Source organism: Symphodus melops (genome assembly GCF_947650265.1).
Source record: "Symphodus melops genome assembly, chromosome: 7".
In the NCBI taxonomy this organism is placed as follows: domain Eukaryota; kingdom Metazoa; phylum Chordata; class Actinopteri; order Labriformes; family Labridae; genus Symphodus; species Symphodus melops.
In genome coordinates, this window is record NC_136697.1 from 4,161,913 (window position 1) to 4,182,571 (window position 20,659).

The following is a 20,659-nucleotide window of genomic DNA, read 5'->3' on the forward strand; positions in this document are numbered from 1 at the left end:
TAAATCCTCTGCAGACACATGACAGCATGCAATAACCACAGCAGCCAGTGCCTAGATGTTATCACCTGAAGAGTACTTCCTTAAAGGGAAGCATGCACAAGTTATTTTTCACCACAAAATGTGCAGGAAATTGCGACCAACGTTTTGGGTAAACTTCGCGTCATGTAAAGTTACTTAGCCCTCAAAGCAATCCTCAGTACATAGACACCCAATCATCCTGTACCATAGACTGTAAATCATTGTCTACTTTAACTTGAACACACATACACTCACATGGCGATGCCTTCAGGTGCAGTTTGCATCTTGTCAGTGAACAGATCACATGGAGGATGTGAGGGCGCCAACAATCAAAACCCTGATCTCTGTGACATTTAAGACTCAGACACACAATCAGTCACCAGCTAAATGTGTCTACTGGTGTCAGATCAGAGAAACACTGACATGACTTCAACAATGAACATGTACAAATACCTGTAATTCTCAGTGACCCTCGTCATAAAGTTTAAACCTTAACGTGGGTTTGGGGATGCATTATAGATTTGAGAAGCTTGGCAGGTGAACATGGGCTCAGGAACATCTTTGACTGAAGCCAAACAGGTTTTTTTCTTATTTGATACCCAGATGTGCTTCATGTATTTCCATCCAAATCAAAAAGAGTAACCTTCCATAGCAGCTTATTTACTTACAGCCAAAATGTCAGCAGGCCTCCTATGGAGTTAGATTTGTCTTTATTACATGAGAGAGAAAATAAATGATCTGAGAAAGTTATCACACTGAGAGCAAAAAATGGATTTTATAAGAGAAAAAACAAGTTTTCATACCAAAAATAACAACAAAAAAAGAGACTAAAAAAAGTTTTGAGACGAAGTATTTTTAATTCTGAGAAGAAGAAAAAAAATCTCTCAAAATACTTTTTTAAACTCAAATATTTTTTGCTATCATTGTGAAAATGTTTTTCTTCTTGTTTGCTCTCGATGCTCTGCTCTGCTCTGGCGTCAGGATTTTGCTGTGTTTCTATTGGCCAGTCGAGTGGGAATCGTCTTGCTTGGGAGTCAATCTGAATCATCACACCATTGTGACATCCAGGCCTCCTTCTGTTTAACTATTGGCTCAAATAATATTCATCTCAATACTCGTATTAACCTTGGTGATACTTTTCCAAGTGTCCATTTAAAATGTGATTTCCCTAAGACGGTTATTTGGCCTTCTTAATGAAAGTCTAAAACATGAGACTCTCTCTCCCCCTGACTGTGAGCTGTGGAGTCACACGGTGGTTTAATGACACGCTTCACAACACAATATTATTCATGGTTCCTATAAATAATGATCAGCTTTTATTTCATTTGGTTCTTTTTTTTTTAATGGAGTTATCTGACTCAAAGCCAGAGAAAAAAAAGGGAGGAAAAATAATCTGAAGATTTAAAATACAAGTTATTAAAAAACATCAAGGAACACAATTGAAGCTAGAAAACACAAACTTTTTGAACAACTCAAAAACACAGAAAAAAACCAACAGGCTCCAAATTGTGGACAATCATCTTTAGTTACAAATTAAAACAGGAAAAAGCTTTCTGATAAACATCTTTATAAATGTATTATTCTTGTGGTCGTGAGATTTCATCGGAGGGAGCCTGAGGAGGACACGAAGCCTGGTCTGGTGCAGGAACTTGACAAAGCAGCTTACCCTGTACTTCCTTTGACCAAGGAAATATAAACTTTAAAGAGCATGGCAGAGAGCTGCATTCAGTGTCCTCTGAAAGTCTTGAATAACGAGCTGAGTGTGTTTGTACAGATGTTTATGTTTGGTGAGCAGGTGTAGTCTGACAGTGTCATTGTCTATCCGTCTTTTCCTTTTATGCTGCTCCGTATCTCCCCACAAAACCACTTCTCTCACTTCTGAACCAGTCAGTAAGGAAGAAAAAAAAACAAAAAAAAAAACATACAAAATAAAGAACGAGGCAGGCTGCAAGTAAACCATCTGATTCCAGTTGTCAGACGATGGGCTTGCTTTTCGTGTGCACTTGTTTCCCACAGCAGTTTGTTTTGATCCAGTTACATTTCCGTCAGAGGCGATAATTACAATGAGTCCAAACGTACAGCTCACAGACTGAACAGCACACACACGTCGAGTCAGTCCAGAAGACTTCAGTCTGTCGGCTTCAGCGATCACAGTCTGCTTCCAGAGTCGAGCCAGCCCAGCCGACCCGAGGAGCGAGCTTAGGAGGAGTGAAGTTAAAGAGAGCGATAGCAGGAGGACTAACCACAGAGAGGAAAGGAGACAGAGATTTGGGTAAAAGGAGACAAGGTGGTGTTTCCTCTTTATTTGTGTCTCTGGATAGCTTTCCTCTTCCTCCTCTTAAAGAAACAGCAGCACCTGCAAAACACAAACACATCATTCAACAGACTGAAAATACAACCTGTCTCTTTAAAAGTCTTCAACCTGCACAGCCAGTCAATACATCATAGCTCATATGTTTCCACTGAGAACTTGTATCTGTCATGTTTATCAGAATAAAAAGGCATGAATGTGTTATTAGGTTCTGTAAAGAAGCTCTAAGCGGAGTCATGACGGGCTTTAAGCACAGGAGGTGGAGTTGAGCTGCATCATTGTGAACGAGCAGAGAGCCGTGTACGTGTGTTGTTTTTTTAAAGTCACTGAGAGGCTTTTAAACAAACCTGGATCCCCTCTGAACCAGACACTGTGTTAAACAAGAACAGCAGCATCACTTGTCTTCTTAGTGAAAACACCTGACGAGTCCGTGCTGCTCCTTCCTGAGTGCATCACACCTTCCTGTGTGTAGTGCGTGTGTGTCAATCTTTACAAAGCAACACTCGTCTTCATGCTGAGTGAAACGACAAGAGGCAGTGATGACTTCAGTGAGCGCGTCCTTACTTTGTATCATCAGCTACTTCCACCTCTGCGTTGGCTGTGATTGGTGCGTTGGAGTGACCTGCTGTGGGGTCGTCTGTGTTCAGCTCCCCGTTGGTTGAACTCATCACCTGAAATGAAAGACGGAGAAGTAACGCACTGAGTGACCCAATATTTTATCAAAGTACGCTTTAAATCCACGTCAAGGCAAATAAATATCTAAACTGTGTGAAAGTGAAAAATGACATGCTTCCTCACTAACGTTTAAAAAAGGTCATTTTTCTACACTTTCAACATTAAACTCTTTTCACTTATATTTGGGGACTTGCTCCTTTCTCCCCCTGACATCTGTTCTGTGATTTTCACAGAAATGAAAATAACATTTAGTCGGAGAATATGCAGAGGATGACTACGAGATGAAGACCCAGAGGGGAACAGAGAAAGGCAGGTGAGATGATAGATAGATAGATAGATAGATAGATAGATAGATAGATAGATAGATAGATAGATAGATAGATAGATAGATAGATAGATAGATAGATAGATAGATAGATAGATAGATAGATAGATAGATAGATAGATAGATAGATAGATAGATAGATAGATAGATAGATAGATAGATAGATAGATAGATAGATAGATAGATAGATAGATAGATAGATAGATAGATAGATAGATAGATAGATAGATAGATAGATAGATAGATAGATAGATACTTTATTGATCCCGAGGGAAATTCAAGTTCAAAAGTGATGGAGACGAACACAGAAAACAAGAAGAAGCACAAAACGTGAGCAGCAGGAAACATTAGCTCAACAGATGCATAATGGAGGTGTGAGATCAGATCACAGAGGTTTATAAAGCACACACACTGAAAGCATTAGATTTCCCTCTGTACTGAAAAGAGTCCGAGTGAGTGATGAGACGGATCTTTAGAAGTCATTATGGTGTATTGATAAGGAAACGAGCCTGAGAAACAGGTGAAGCAGTGTGAAGAGAGTGTCTGCAGCTTCGGTTGTTTTAAGGCTCTGACACACCCACACACACCTCTGCCTTCACACACACACACACACACACACACACACAGACACACACAGACACACACAGACACACACACACACACACACACACACACACACACACACACACACACACACACACACTCTACAGCTGACGGCCGACCTCCGCGTGCATGTTGGGCAGCACCACGTGTTGATCAGAGAAGAGCATCTGTTGTGGCTCACCGCTCCTATCACAGGTTCCTCTGATACGAAGCTGAAGGTGGCGCTGATAACAGCAGGCACAGACTTCTTTAAAGAAGACACCAGATAGCATCTATGATACTGTACATCTACATTCACTATCAGTCATATGCTCACTTTGCACGACGACCTTTGGCCTCATTCACAACCACTTCAGTCAGAGTCAGAGGTCAACGGGAGTATCTGACCTGCTTGATCACTCAGAACGTGACTTTTTATTGGCTGCTTTATTTCAGCTGATCCATGGAGGGACTATCACGGCACAGCTGGGAAAGAGAATGATCAATGAAGTTGAAGTCCATGCAGATAATGTCGTGGGACAGACACTGCAGCGAGGTTACACACTACATCCTCTAAATCAGCTGCTTCTCCTTTTCCTGTGTCTGAACCAAGGGGAGAAGTTCTTCTCAGTTTGGGGAGCAGTGTGACACGCCGGGCGGGGCGGGGCGGGGCGGGGCGGCCTTTTAATAACGTTTGAACTTTAGTGACACGTTCCTTTTGTTCCTGTGGTGAAGTTTGTGCTCGTTACACGAACCCCGAGGATCCTTTTCTCTTTCAAAATAAAAGCTGTTTTGTGTCCACACTGGAAAGAAAGCGAGAGTGTGAAAAGGATCGAGTCGTTTTACAGCGCACGTAAAAAATCAGCTGTTCTCACTAAATGAACAGTATGCTTCATCAACAGTCGATCAGATGAACAGAACGTGGTTTATGTAGATTAAAGATATGAAAGTATCATCACAGATGAATTGTTCTTTTGACATGTAACTTTGGTTCCAGACGGGAGCACTTCTACCTTTTTATAAAGTGAAGGCCGTTAAACAACAACATGTAACAAAACTAAATCTCTTGTTATGGCTGAAAAACGTGCATCGACCCGCCTCCATAGTTTTGGACCCTGATCGAGTCTCTAAGCTCCACGGACAGACGTGATGAAGAGGCTGACTGAGAGGTCAACACTGAGCGCCAAGTCGAGCAGAACGGCGTGTGAACGGTTTCCCTGAATCAGCTCGACGTGCAGGAACACGTGTGAGGACAAAAGTCATCAGGCAGCATGCAGACGTGAGACTGGAGCTCATGAAACACTTCGTGGCTGTGACTCCACTGATGAAGAGGAGGAGGAGGAGGAAGAGGAGGAGCCTCTGCTCAGGTGACTGAACACAGCTCCATCCAAGAACAAAGAATTCAAAACGATGTAAATGGAACGTGATGAATTTGGGTTTTCATTCAGTTTGTGTGTTAACACGTCTGGAGACTCAGAGCCCCCCCCCCCCCCCCCTTTAGAGTCCTTAAGTTGGGGTACTTGTGTGGCGTTAAGGTGTACCTGGGTTTTTACAAATCTGACTGACTTTGACTTTAAAACCAGTGAACATACAAACACTGCCTCTTCTGTTAAACTGGTGCAAACATCATGAAATGAGCTGAGGGGGTTCAGGTCCCATGTAGACCCCCGTCACCATGGCAACTATCAAAGGGACACAAAGGGAGGTCGAGACAGAGCTGATTTGACCTGCTGATGCTGATTTTCTGTCTTTAAAGCTCTTTGATGGAGGAAGTGTGTCAGTGAAAAGACTTTTAGTAGGAAGAGCTTTGGGAGGCCACGACCGGTTCAACCGAGGAGACAGCCTTAAGAGGACAGAGACAGAGGAGGAGGAAGAGTCAACTCCAAACGTTTCAACTGAAAATAAAAGCTCCATGTGTGAGATGGACTCCTTCATTTAGATCCCAGTTTGTGTGAGGGTGGAGGAATGCTGGGTCGTTCAGTGAGCACATGCTGCAGGCTTTGTGATGATGAAACCAGAGTGTGAGTGATCTTCATCACCTGCAGACTGGAACCTGCTAAATTGCTCTCCTGTCTTTAGAAAGCTTTTATTATGAAAGGAAAAGTGGGGTTCTCAGCAGCGGCTTATCACAACTGTGCAGAAGAGAAACAATCCCACAGATTGAGTTACAAGCTGCAGAGCACACGGACTCAAACAAAGACGCCAGCTGTCCCATCAAACGTGAACAAGCCTTCAAACCGTCCCATCCCTAAACTGTAGAACTGGGATAATGCAGCATTACAGCAACAAACTAAGGTCACCACCTCACCTATCAGCCACCTCTACACGACCCCTTTCAGGTCAAATTTAAAACAGTACGACATATTTAAAACCGCTAATGAGTCTTCAAAAACTATACATGAGTTAGTTTTAAAGGGGACATATTCTGAAAAATCCACGGACAGTGTTTTTGAACACTTGTTTGGGTAACCTGAGTGTTTAATGACCCACAACATGTGAAATAAATCATCCAGTCCTTTGTTTGTGGTCTGCATGAGTCTGACCACACAGAGGAAAACGCTCCATTTTAAATGTTCTCACTTTGTGACATCACAAGTTGGATTCTGGTAAATAAATCCCCTGGTATCTCCTCCCATGGACTCCATCTGCAGACTAGAGTTAAACTTTTGTGCAGGTCTACAGAGGAGTGATGTCTACAGGGAAAACTCAGGGGGCGGGGCTTATTAAATTTAAAGAGACACACACCAAAACGGAGCGTTCAGAGAGAGCTGGTTTCTACAGGGTCACAAACCTCCTCTGCTGCTTGATTCATGTTATATTTGGACCAAAACACAGAAGTTTCATTTAGAGCACAGAGGGACTGATTGAAAGGTGAAAAAGAGGGATAATATGTCCTCTTTAAAAACGGCACATGACCCAGTGGTGACAGCAATAACCAGCAGCAAAGGTTTACGTTACTACGTTACACGACATTCACGCTCACCTCTGTAATCAGTGAGGAAGAAGGTCATTTCATTTATCTACCAACAAGCCACATAACAAGCTGCCGTGAGCTCATGTGGGCACAAGTTCTATCACAGCGTGCCATGAGAAGGACATGAGGAGGCGTGGAGGGACAGACAGTCCGACTGCACAGACAGAATAAAGAGAAGCAGAAGGACAGACAAGGAAGCAGACAGAAACAGGAAGCTGAGAGCCGACCCTTCCTATAAGTACCTGGACAGACCCGCCCAGCCTATCAGCAGCAAGGTGGGAGCCCAGCAGCTCTCGATTGGTCACCGGAGTGGGCTGGCTGCCTTTCCCCTCGGGAGACTAGAGGAGAGTCAATCGCAGGAGAATGGGGAAGGGAAGAGGAGGTGAAATGGAGGCGGTAAGGTGTGATGGAGAGGAAACATGAGGTGAAAATGAGGAGCAGCAGAACAGTAAGCAAAAGGAGAAGTAGGTGTACCAACAGATGGAGAGGTGCGTTCAGGGACATCATGGAGAGGAGAAACCAAGTCAAAAAGAAAAAGTGAATACAAAGTCAGTATTTGAAGGAGGAGCAACAGGAGGGCGAGCACCTAAAGATTCAGACCGTACACGCTGTAAAACCTGCTCTTAATGGCCGAGGTCGACGTAGATACGTTAGTTAAATGTGCTTTATTATCTCACTTATTTTGACTCCTCTTCTACACACCTGCTGCTCTCCTCCCTCGTCCTCTGTAAGAGTCAAACCGTCCTCCAGTTTTTCACCGGCTCAGTGTTCCTGACAACGATCACGTCAGGAGCTCTTTGCTTACTGACGAGCCGCATGACGGGCATCACCACAGTCAGCAGACTTCAAGTGCATTCAAGGTCATTTCCAAAGTCAAAGCAACAAATAAAATACAAACAAAAAAAGTCTGCTTCTTCATTTGAAGAACAAATCTGACTGAATTAGAATTCAAAATAGAGCTTTAAATTCCTCCCAAAACAAACTCGACACATCTCTGCTCAAACACCGTCCATGTACGTTTCTACCAAGTGCATGATGGGAAATCATCACCAAAGAAATACAGTTGTAGTCTTTAAAAAAAATCTTCTCACACTGGGCCTCATTCAGAAATGAAAGATCCTGCCTGGCTGAAAGATACAGCAGCCTTCAGAGGAGAGCGCTTCAGACCGTCACGGCGCGCGACGAGTGACTGATCAGCTGATTCTGACCACTAATGCGACCACGTCATTCACTGTGACGGCGCCGAAGCACCCAGACACGCCGCTCTTTTTGTCTTTTGGAGCCATCGTCTCCACCTCTCTGCTCTCGTCCTGATACACCAATCGGATGTCCTTACATGGACATATAAGGGCGTGGGCGTCGCCTGTACTTTAGAAAGATTCAGTGGCGCACGCACAAAGCTGGCTGGTACGCACGTGTCACGCAGAGTAAGAACATTTCTACACAGGAGCGAGTCAGGCGCGCCGTGTTTCAGATGTGAGGGTGTCAAAGCTGGTCACAAGAGAAACACTTTACGCTCAAAAAAAAAATCAACTAAATCAAGCCACTCATTGGCTAAGTCGCGGGCACTTTATGCTTCTCTCTGCGTGTGTTCATCCATTGATGAAGCTAACGAGCAAAGTGGAACAACGTTGACTTACTCAGCACTTGATCACAAATATCTCTCTCTCTGATGTTATCAGCTTGTTGTACAAGCTCTGATGGGCCGGCAGCACGTCGTCATGTGCTTCCTGTCAGCACGTGCACTCATGCAGATTTGAACGACGCACATCTTATGCTGCAGTTCACAAAAAAAGTCAGCAGGCAGCAGTAGAAGCCAAACGACATGATGCGAGGCACGCTCAGGTCAGAAGCATCAAACATGGACGACAAACTCAAAGCATTAAAACTGAGAGAGCATCTCACACTTCAACACACAGAGGTGTCGGGCACTACACGGTAAAACACCTGAGAGACACGACGGAGCTCGGGCTCCACGTGACATTTTAAAAATGTATTTGAATTTAATTGTGGGATCTCTGAGGACATGAATGGATGTGTGTTTTTATTCTCGACAGTAAAGAGCAGGTGTTGGAGTTAATTATTTGTTTGTTGTTATCTAAATCAATGTGGACCTGACACAAGTCTTCTCTCTTATCCATTCTGTAGAAACAGCTTATAACCTGACTTTCAATGAATCAGTATGTTTTAGAAAGGTCTCATATGAAAGCTAAAAGACTCCCACATGTTTAATGTAGTAAAATCAATGATGTTCACTGAAGAAAGATTGATCATTTAATGGCCACAGGAAGGACAGACAGGTCTCCTGCAGAGAGTAATGTGAACGTTAAACAAATCATTTATTTTGACACATTTATTTTACTGCATCATGTGGGAGACTGTGTAAAACACAAACCACGTGGAGGCCTCTGTCTCATGATATGGATTGTACCGTGCGGTTGTTGGACTTATAGGCCATCTGTGCCCAGTCTAACTTTTTATTACACTTCTGACCTTCCAAATGTTCAAGTCAGGACCTCCTGCTTTAAATGCAAGGGCCCCGTCTAACAGCTTCATGCCTTTCAAAGCCTCAAACTTCCAGAGCCCCTATAAGACATTCATTAAAGAGACTAAACTCATCAGCTTCATTTAAAAACATTACACGGAGTAAAACGTGGATGAACTGGTTTTTTAAGGTCACTATGAAAAAAAAAAGATTCTGATATGGTATTTTTGATGGATATGAGATCCTCATGTTGCTGTCTCGTGAATAAAAAGTGCTTCTATATTAATGATGAGATGGATTTGGAGAACTGCTTCAGTGGATTTAAGCTCAACCTGCAGAATCAATACAACGTCATGTCTGCTCAACGAGCCCGTCAGAGACCAGCTTCTTCTTTCAGTCTGAGCAGCTTTAAATGCAACCCGTCGATTGATTTGATTCATGAATACGTTTCATTGGTGACACGTTGACGCTCTCTCGTTGACTCAGACCACGTGGTGTGATCTTTAAATGATATCGTAGTTCGTCCCAGGTCAAGAGATGACTGATCTACAAAGACAGCGCTGACAAATACCTGATGGTGTCAGATATTTAGGTCAATAATCTCACAGTATGAATGCTTCTGTAATCTACGTCCAATAGGAATGCAGTATGAAACAGCACGCTTCTCATGGGAGCACAGCGGACTTCTCTCAAGCTCTACATGCCAACAGTAGAAGGCTTATATCAGACTGCAGAGACGCAGCCTGCCTATGTTGGTATGACGTGTGGTGAGACTGCAGTAAAAACAACAACAGACAGGATTCAGGAAGTGTGGCGTGTTTGTTTGGACTGACGGCGTGTACCTGGTTTTTGGTCTGCAGCGCTTTATCTCGGTTACTTGTTTGAAGAGGAGTCTCACTGGATACTGGACCAATCGGAGTGGGCTTCAAGACAAAAACAAAAAACAAGAGTCATGAAAAACAACACTGACATGTTGACCCTCAAAGCAGGCTTCAATCTGTTCATGCTAACGTCAGTTACTAAGTACGAGAACCATTCAGACTACTCAGATCACAACTTACAAGAAGCTTCATTATTAAATAACTTAATAAGAAATAACTAAATAATAAAAATAACTACATTATAAAGAAATAACTAAAAAAGAAATAAAAACTAAATAAGTAAATAATATAGAAATAACTAAATAATAAAAAAAAGAAATAATTAAGAAATAGTAAATAATCAAAAATAAAAAGAAATAAATAAAAAAGAAATAAATAAAGTAAAAAAAGAAATAACGAAATGACAAATAAATAATTAACAAATAACTAAATCATAAATAACTAAATAAAGACAGCAGTGTCTTTGACTTCATCTATTTCTATACATTCAATGACTTCTGAAGGTAACGCTCAGCTTTGACCTTTCCCTAAACTCAAGGTCATTTCATCTCAGCCACTCCACACTAACCAGAGGCTTTCCAGTCCAGTCATACTGGTAGTCAAAGATGAATCCGTTCCTGTCAAAGAGGTCCGTGAAGAGTTTCCTCAGATAGTCGTAGTCCGGCTTCTCGAAGAAGTCGAGGCGACGCACATACCGCAGGTAGGTGGCCATCTCTTCTGTTCCACAGAAACAGTCACATTGGTTTGTGCACAAACAGAACTGCTCAGACATGAACGTGTCTTTGATACAAACCTGGGAAGTTTTCACAGAGGACCTCTATCGGCGTGTCTCTCTTCGTGTCACCTATCTTCTGATAGCGTTCTTTCAGAGTGTCAGCCTGACAACGAGTGAGACACAAGTGGATTCACAACAGGTCAGACATCCAACAGAACACTCAAACGCTGTTATAGTAAATGAAGATGCCCGTCTTTAACTGGCTGTACATGGAGCCCCAGAAGTTCTTACACACAAGCTGACAAGCTGTCTGTCTGAAGCGTCTCTCCAACCTTTAGTGTCAGCAGCAGCGTACAGCACATATTTACATCCTACACACACGTTTGACATGCACATGTTGACTCCCTGCTCGAACCAAAACACACACAGATGTAACATCCAGACTTTTTTTGTAGATTCGTTATTTAGAGCGCGGTCACATGTCACACTGGTCATCCGTACCGTGCGGTAATACAGCACATGTGCTTTATGTCATTATGAAGAGCGCTCAGTTTACAAACAGGCGGACTCAAGAGAAGCGTAGCCGAGTTCACATCTGCACATCGGAGACAAACACGACAGCTGCTGTGTGATTTACTTTGAGTCGTTTCAGTCAGACACGGACATAAAACTGGATTCCTCCATCATGAAGGCGGTCAGCGGCGTGTACCCGCGGTCACACTACGACCTGGACTTTAGGGTTGAAGCGTGATTGGCCATGGTACAGACCGCCAGTGTGACCACGCCCTTAGCGGCATGTCGTATGTGATTAGCTTCAGTGTTGCATGCCCTGCAGTGCTCAGTGAGTCACTATGATGAACACACTGGATGATGGTTTAGATCGCTCCCCACCTTGAGTCCCTGCCAGGGCAGGCTGCCTCGCAGGAAGTACATGAACATGTGGCCCAGAGCTTCCAGGTCATCCCGCCTGCTTTGCTCTGAAAAAAACAACAACACAGAAGAATTCAGTTTAACACAACACACGTGTGTTCCAGCCGTTTCTACAGACATCTGAATGCTGTTTACATTTACTGCAGTGATTCTCGAAGAGGGCAGGAAATAATACAAACAGATAAAAGCTGAGATCCTGACAAACACATTGATTTATAATCCCCCCTGATCTATTGGACCAGCTGCGACTCTTCTGTCTGCAGACACACGATTTTCAGGATTTGTCCGTTTGTTAATAAATCTACTACTACAGGTCCTTAAAGAAAGAAAAATAACCTATTTATAGTTTTATTAAAAATAAGCATTTCTCCAGCTTTTAGGGAGCGGAGAGGCTCCACAGGCAGGCACATGTTTAAGTGTGTGTTTGACCACCTGTGAGCCCAGTCATCCAATTACAAACATCCTCTGGGCGTAGAAGGTCAAAGGTCATGCAGGTCAGAGGGAAGAGGTTGTTGATGTGAATGCTGGCTGGTGGTTAATCATTTTCTCACTCAGGCATCACATCCCGTCACCGCTTCATGTTTCCATTTAAATGCATTTTTATTTGGGTTTCTTTTATTTTGAAATTCTTTATTAATCCCTGAGGGAGATTCAGATTTACACTTTGTTATTTTTCAGGGACATGCATCACACACACACTCTTACCATTAGTGGAGAGACGTCAGAGTGGGGCTGCTTCACAGGGGAGCGCACCAGAGCGGGTTTGCGGTTTGGTGTCTTGCTCAAGGGCACCTCGGCAAACCAACTTTTGTACTTTTGTCCGGGCCGGAACTTGAACTGATGACCTTCCAGTTCTTAAGACCCTACGGACTGATCTGCTGTCACTTCGACCCCTCCTTCATTAAACAGCTCTGTGTTTATTCCACCTTTATTGATCCCACTGATGTTAAAAACCTCTTTGACACTCACAACATGCAGACAACCGTGAGAGGTATAAAAAAAGAGTCACACATGGACGAGGTCGTCTCTCGTGTCCTCAGCCTGGATTTAAAGGCGTTTAAAGACATCAGTTCAGCTGTTTTCAGGATCATGGATGGAAGACTTTTTGCTCCACTTTCATTCAATCAAATTAATCAAATACCTTCACTATTTAACACCATTTTTTTTTAATTCACAAGATTTTTTTAATGACTTGTTTTCCCCCATTTTCATCAACTCTTAACTACCTGTTCGTTTACTCTCAGGTATGTCTTTAAACGAACAGGCAGCTTGAATCAAACCCCGGTGACTGTCTAAGTCTTGTTGTGAAAATGTATATCTCACTATGACGTGCGGTACGTGTGTGTTTATGAAGCTCACCTTTCCCCAGGTGTGTGTTGATGCTCATGTATCGAGCAGTTCCAGTCAGACTCTTGTGTTCTCTGTATGGGATGTGTTTCTTGGTCTCTGGGTCGATGTATTCTTTGGCCAGGCCGAAGTCTATGATGTGGATGGTGTGCTGACGCTTGGAGCCGGGTCGACCCACCAGGAAGTTCTCAGGCTTCACGTCTCGATAGATCAGACTTCTGGTGTGAACAAACTCCATCCGGCTGATCTACAAGTGCGAAGCAGAAGAAAAGACAAAAACAGGGAGAAGCCCGGTGATGAACCAAACGTGTTTTCAAGGTAAACAACGGTTTCCTTTCTGTACTGTTGGGTGCAGACGAGAAATCAAACTTTAACTTCATCGGTAGAAAAGTCAGGAACTGCAGCAAACAAAACCGTTGGCGAGCATGGTGGGGAAGGTAACTTTGCATTAATCTAATGTCTTCTTAGATGTGATCTCACGTTTGTTTTCAGAGACGGCAGTAAGTCAGTAATCTGCTGCATCACTTCCTGCCTGAAGTGCACAAGAAGTCGATGAGGGAGCTGCGAGCATCTTACCAGCTGTATGGCGATCATGAGAACAGTCTTCAGAGAGAAGGTCCGGTCACAGAGGTCAAAAAGATCTTCTAAGCTGGGTCCCAGTAGTTCCAGCACCATAGCGTTGTATTTACCACACGGTCCAAAGTAGAACACCTGGGGGACGCCCTCTGTACGAGCAGATGGAGAGAGACAGACAAAGAAAATAAACTTTCTGAGCCAGGAAAGGAGGAACTTTACCCTCAGCTTTGTTTTTATAGCTCACAGTCTCTGCGTGGGAAAGGGCGTACGCACGTTTCAGGACCCCGTTTTGTGCGTACGAAACGGTTCTAAATAAGTCTCCTGGTCCTGAAGACGATTCTGGTGATGGAGGACATCACACAAACAGATCGCTGACATCAAAGCCTCATCTGTTTGTTTTTCTACTGTTACCTGCTGACAGCTGGGTTGAGTAACGTTTGAACAGAAACTCGAGCCTGTGGAGTCGAGTCGGGGTTTTTTGCCTTGGGAACTACGCACTGCTCGGGTTAGTGCTGGACGGTGGGTAAGTTGGGTTTTTTTTTAAATCAACATTTTTATTTATTTATTTATTTATTTTAAATCAAGTTCAAGACACGCAGTGCGATTGGTATGTAGTCAACATTTTTCTTTTCCCCTCAGAAACCTCATATCACTAGTCTCATAAACAGGAACAACAAACAGACCTCTGTGTTAAAAGAAATAAAACAGAATTATTATTATAATGCACTGAGCAAATTAAAAGTAAATGAAAGTAATGGAGGTTAAGTTTCACTTCTCTGTTAAATGCTGTACTGAGTTTTCTGTCTGTTTTGATCCTGTCACTTTATGTTGTCATGTTTCTCTTTGAGCCACAGTCACAGAAAGCTTACATGCTAACATTTATTCAAACAACGTTCGCTAATTCAAGGACACCTCTGAACAGAGACCGTTCACTCACTGACTTGAAGGTACGGGGACAAAATCATTAAATTAAAGGGTAATTATGTTCTGATTATTAACTCTATGAATGGAGCTGCTGATACAATACTGTGAACTCTCCTTTCATTATGGTCTTTAAATCAACAGACAGGACGTTCACCCGGCCTACTTTAAGAGCGAGACTTGATGTTTGCTCTCTACATGAATGATTAAAATGTCTCATCTTAAGGAAAGGGAGGAAATTCAAACTCAGCTACGTTGTAAAAGTTGAGAAGAAAAAACCGGATTGTTTCCCCGTCTTGTGCTGCTGCTGGTTAACCCTTTGTGTCTCTGTTTGATGCACTGCATGTTTGAATGGGTCAAAGCAAACCAGCACGTGCCTGAAGCTCTGGAGCTGCACTTTCAAACAAGTCAGGGCTTTAGTACAGAAGTAAAGTTAGTAAATGCTTTAAGTGTGCGCCCAATCAGATTCAGTTATTTTCCCGCCTGACGACAGAATCCGCCTGAGAGTGGAAAGACCGTCTCAGTCTCCAGTATAAGAGGACGTTGATCTTCCACACGTGAAAAGAGGAGTAAACAGTGACATAGAAAGTGTCGATGTGGATCCTGCATCCAAACGGGGAGAAAACGGTACCTTTCATGAAAGGATCTTAAAAGAAGGAGAGACTTTTCTCACCTGAACATCCCAGCTGTTTGTAGAATCGATACTCTAAGTGAAGCTGCGGCGCCCGAGACTTGATCGGCTCCTGTGAATCAGGATCATGTTCAGATCAATACTGCATTATTCCTGCTAGACAAAGTAGTAAACGTGCTAGCCTCCGACACCAACAATAACAATAAAAGGACTAATTGTTACCAGTTTGATTGCAACGTATTCGTTGGTGTACAGGTTCTTTCCAAGTCGCAGCTCTCCAAAGTTTCCACAGCCGATCTTCTTTCCAACCCGGAAGTTCGGTCCGACCATCAGAACCCCAGAGTTCGAGCCGGCACTCCGACCTCCGTGCCCCGATCGACTCCCCGTCTTTGAAGACATCCTCTTTCCCTCCTCTGTCTCTCCCTTACCACCTCCTCCTCCTCCTCCTCCTCCGACTCCTCGCTTGTCAAAGTCCATCAGTTTGTGGTAGCCTGGCCTCTCCACGGTTAAGCCGATTCCATTCAACAAAAAAAAACAAAAAAACGACCAAATCAAGTGCTGAGCAGCGAGACTTTCAGGGCGGGTGGTCTACTGTGGCGTCAGTGTTAATCAAAGTGAGGTTGGGCACTGACGTGAGAGCACAGGCTTTAAATTGTGAGAGCTGGGTGACGACCTGCTTCTCTCACCGGGACATGAGATGAATTCACAATAATCTCATATTTAGTAAGGCTAATGCTCGGTACAATTAAAAGAGAGAAAGATGAGCAATCTTTGAATGTTCAATGGGTCACAGAACGATTAGATAAAAGCTAAATAAAAAAAGATGGGAGGGTCAGGGGCGGGACTTCAGTCGAGTTTCAAGCCCCTTGGAGGGGCCAGAGATGGAGATGGAGAGGGAGAACGGCCTGATCCGTCACCATATGTGGCTAGCCAAATGCTAACATTGTATCAAGAAACGATGAAGCTTTTCAGGCTTCAGGCTCAGACACGCCCGTCCATCATGACCGCCACACACCAAGAGTTCAGGTGTTTCCTTTAAAGCTAGTCGTGGGCTCCAGGTGTGACTTAGTACCTCGTTAGTTCGGTTTGTTTTACGGCCATAGGTCAGTGCTGGGTTAGTGTCCACTGTCTGACAGACTGGGAGTCTTTTACACAACTTCCTGCTGCTGTCGATCGTCAGGGGAAGCCTCGCTCCCCGGGTCCAAAGAACGGATCACACCTGGAAGACAGACGGGAAGATAATTACAAATAGTGCAGGTGAGATTCCCCCAGCCAATGAGACGAGATTCAAAGCTTCAAATGTGACCAGCGTGGACGCAGCAGCAGAGAAGACGAAGTGAAAAATAGTGACCAGTGTCATCAGCAGCCACCATGCTGGAAAGACTTTGAGCCGAGGCTGAGGTGGCTTTTAAGCGAGCCGTTACCTGGCGCCCACCTGTCGAACATCCTAACTATATATAACACGTAATGTTTTCAAAGTGAAAGACAGAAACTCGTACAGTGAGGGTCAGTGACCATGATATCCGTTTCCTTTTTTCTACCAGGCTGTGAACGTGTGTACTTAAAACGGCTTTTTTCTGCCAGTCGTGGTCATGTGACCTCCGGTGTTCCCTGAGCCGGCCTCAAGCCGACACTCCACCAACTGCAGGATTTTGACCCTCGGCATTGGCCTAATTTTTTTAAGAGCCGAGCTTACACCTTGTGCTGACTCGACCTTTAAGCTCCTGTGAGGAGTGCTGGAGCACGGCGATCGTGGCTCCATCTTCATCCTTCGTGGACGTATAAAGAGGAACGCAACAACATACGATTCTCTCACCATTTATTTTACAAAATGAGACCAAAGAAGACAGAAGATAATCCTTTAGGAGCTGCTAACACACTATAAGTGTGGATTTGTTTTTTGTTTTTTAACGGCTGTTTTGATTTTGCAAACTTTGTGTTACCGTAACTTTAAGTTAACTTAAAGACTTAAACACTCGTAGCCTTAAGTGGATTTGGTTCACACAGTGTGATTGAGTCAGGCCTCCTGACATCACAGGATCATAACAACAATGATGAGGCATCAACTCCTTCTTTAAAATAACAAAACATGGAAATCTACTGAGTTTTTTAGGATCACATCTTGTTAAATTGGGCCAAGTCGGTTTTTTCCCGCCATTTTGTTCTCAATGAAATAAAGAGCAAACCCGACAGATAGTTATAAACGCTTCAAATAGCACTAAAGCTTTGACTGGAAATGTCTATAAAAGTTTAACATTAGTGAATAAAGATACCGGTCATGTTAAAGAAAACAATACAGTAAAATCAGAAGAAGCATGGATTCAAATTTGAGGGGAAAAAAACAAAAAAAACAGAACAAAAAAAACAATCCACTTTTTTTTTCCTTGATGAGAAATCTCTGATCTGATTTGACCGCAAATAAGAAGTCAGAACAAAGTGTTTGTCGGTCTCGCAGACCGTGTCCATCTGTCTTATTCTTGTCCACGTCTTCAACCCTTCTGATAAGTGAGACTATCACCTGCAGAGACTCTGAACATCACAGTCGCTCTACGGCGGGAAAGGTCCTGAACATCTCGGTCAACGAGACGGCAGATCAGCCGTCTGCTAAATGTTGGCTTCAGAGGAGCGCTCCCGCCATGACACTTTAAAAACATCATGAACTCTACGAACGGTGTGGAGGAGAAACAAAGTGTCCTGCAACTTCAAAATGAGAAGGAGGACGAACAAATGAGTAAACTGGATTTATAGAAATCTGAAGGTCATGTTTTCATCAGAATGTCCCACACGTGATGTCGCTCTCTGCCTTTCACACGCTCATATTTGATTTGACTTTCTAACACGCGTGCGTCTTGTAAAGAAACATTAAAAACACAGTACTGAACGCTCGGTGAGAAATCAAACTAAATGTTTCCTCATTTTTCTAGAATCTTTTTGGTGCAGATTTGACTGATCATCATCCAGAGGTGCAAAAACAACAACATGTTTTAACTCACAGAGCCATACTCTGTCAGATTTAAAAAGCATCAATTTTAAATACTTTTATCACTTTTCAACATGGTCCACAATCACAGGTGGTTTTGCACAAATACTGACAGAGAGTATTTAAACTTTAGACACATGATGAATCCGTTTCTCCAGAAGAGGAAACCTTTGAGTCCGTCTCTTCATGACGACACAGACATCACTTTAGACACCATAAAAAAGAAGCTCTGGGCCGCACATTTCAGTGACAGGTTAGCACACTGCTACTTTTGATAACCCACACTTTAATAAACACATTTCCAGAACTTTTTAATATAAAATACCAACACATTTTAAAATACTAAACATTAGGAATGCTCGACGTTTTGTTTGAAATGCACAATCGTCATGTCATATGTATTATGTAACCTGATGCATCAACTTTATTAATGCAAAACTCAAGCCATCAATGCCCCTTCCTTAAACACTAAAGAAGTGAGCTGTGTTTGTTAAAGTGTAAACATGAAATGAAGCTGAATGGCTGCAGCTCTCCTACATCTGTGTCCTCAACATGCCTGCAAACATCACAACACAGCTTTTTATGAATGGACATTTGTGCAGCTGGTTCACTGATGGTATGACTCCTTGTCTCATTCAGTCTGACTGATAAAGATGATTTAATATAAATGTGTCTCCTCAGATTATCAATATCACCTCCATGGAAAACCTTCAAACGAGTACAAGCAGGCTGCTGCTGATAAAACCTGATCAGTTCAGTCTTTCTCAATGACTCAGCTGCAACACTTCGCAGTGTATTTGAAGGTAAACAAAACGACCAACATGAAAGGTCGTTAAGTGTTTTAAATAAAGCTTTTAAACTGAGGAGCTGCAGGATGCTAACGAAGCTAATGTGAACTTACAGATTTTAACTGTGAATCTTTCAGATAACTTCACTCCCACACTGTTATCAGGTGTTATTTTAAAAGGTATTGATCAGACAGATATCACCCTGTTTGATCCGATCAGACGTCAAACTGTGAATCACTCCCGATAAGTTTTGTTGTAGGCCACAGTGATGTTAGTTAGTATGACAGCAGTTCACAGCATTAGCATTAAAGTAGCACATTTCAGACCATAGAGAGGGGAGGAAACACAAGCTGATGAAGAGAGGCACAGTTTGTGTTTAAATTAAGTCGAGTAGTGAAGACAAAGATTAAACAACAACTAGCTTTGCCAGCTAGTTTTCAGCAGACAGGACGCAGCCTGCTAGCAGCTAAAAGAGGCTAACATGTTAGCCACTTAGCTAACACTGAATATCTGTCACACGTCGTCAATCATAAATAAATATAACCAGTTTAATACAAGTGTTGTTCAAAGTTACAAAACGCGTTCATACCTTTACACGTTGTCTTTCTGTCGTGTTTTATCTCCGCTTGGAAACCACAGTTGTCATCTCTGATTCTCTGTGTGATGTTACCCACTGTTACCCAGCATGCACCGCGCGGCAGAGGCGCACGTACACTGCAGGGAAACTTTGGGCTTGTTTGGTTTGTATTTATTTTTATTTAAAAGACTGAATTTTGTGAACTGTTAAAGCACTTCCGTGTTTTTATCTGTTTTCTTTGTTTACATTTCCACCGCCTCTGTAGTCAGTGAAGAGGTGGACTATGTTTTTATAATAACCCAACACTCCCACACAAACAGGTAAAAAATATATTTAAGATAAGACATAAAATAATCCTTTATTCATCTAGCAAGCGGAGAAATGTACTGTGTTACAGCAGCAAAGCAGGATGGCAGAAGAAAATCACATAAAAAAATATGCATTAAAACAATAACCAAGAGCTAGTAAAAAAAGATATTCATCACCTGAAGAGCGAGTAAAAATATGCATCAAAAAGGAACAGTTGAAATGCCAGTAACTTAAAGATGTAAGTCTGTGTTAACAGTATGAACACTATCATGCACAGTGCATATAAGAATGGAATGTAAATAAATAAATATTGCAATGCAATTAAATTTCAAAATAAAAATACAAATAAGATCAGGTGACATCATATAACATTATTATTTCACAAGAGGTCAGAGTAAAGTGTCCAGTTCGGTGTGTTTGATCTACTGAGAGCAGGTTAAACAGTCTGACTGCAGCAGGAAGGAAGAACCTGCGCTATCTCTCCTTCAGACACCCCGGGTGGCAAAGCCCGTCACTGAAGGTGCTGAATATATATATACATATAATCAATGAAGAAGAAGTCATTTTAACACCATCAACAGGCAACACAAGAAATAACCTTTACAGGCGAAATTAAATAAAGAAATCAAAACAA

The 20,659-nt window shown here is 42.7% G+C and overlaps 1 protein-coding gene across 6 annotated transcripts; it reads right to left on the reverse strand.

Moving 5' to 3' along the window:
- Positions 1-1,319: 1,319 nt before the first annotated feature.
- On the reverse strand, positions 1,320-19,885 carry LOC306826190 (casein kinase I-like). Of its 6 annotated transcripts, none has more exons than XM_079347356.1 (13): positions 19,735-19,885; positions 16,444-16,590; positions 15,594-15,867; positions 15,414-15,483; positions 13,820-13,968; positions 13,256-13,490; positions 11,858-11,943; positions 11,045-11,129; positions 10,820-10,965; positions 10,213-10,293; positions 7,128-7,223; positions 2,894-3,000; positions 1,320-2,374 (listed from the first exon to the last, which is right to left on the reverse strand). In XM_079347356.1, the coding sequence occupies exons 2-13, from the start codon at positions 16,470-16,472 to the stop codon at positions 2,320-2,322; spliced, it is 1,413 nt and encodes a 470-aa protein (XP_079203482.1). In that variant the 5' UTR covers positions 16,473-16,590; positions 19,735-19,885; the 3' UTR covers positions 1,320-2,319. The 6 variants fall into 6 exon arrangements, with proteins under 6 accessions (XP_079203482.1, XP_079203480.1, XP_079203481.1 ...); XM_079347354.1 differs by having other exon boundaries at positions 10,820-10,968; XM_079347355.1 differs by having other exon boundaries at positions 10,820-10,968; positions 19,729-19,885.
- Between the last annotated feature and the right edge of the window lie 774 nt (positions 19,886-20,659).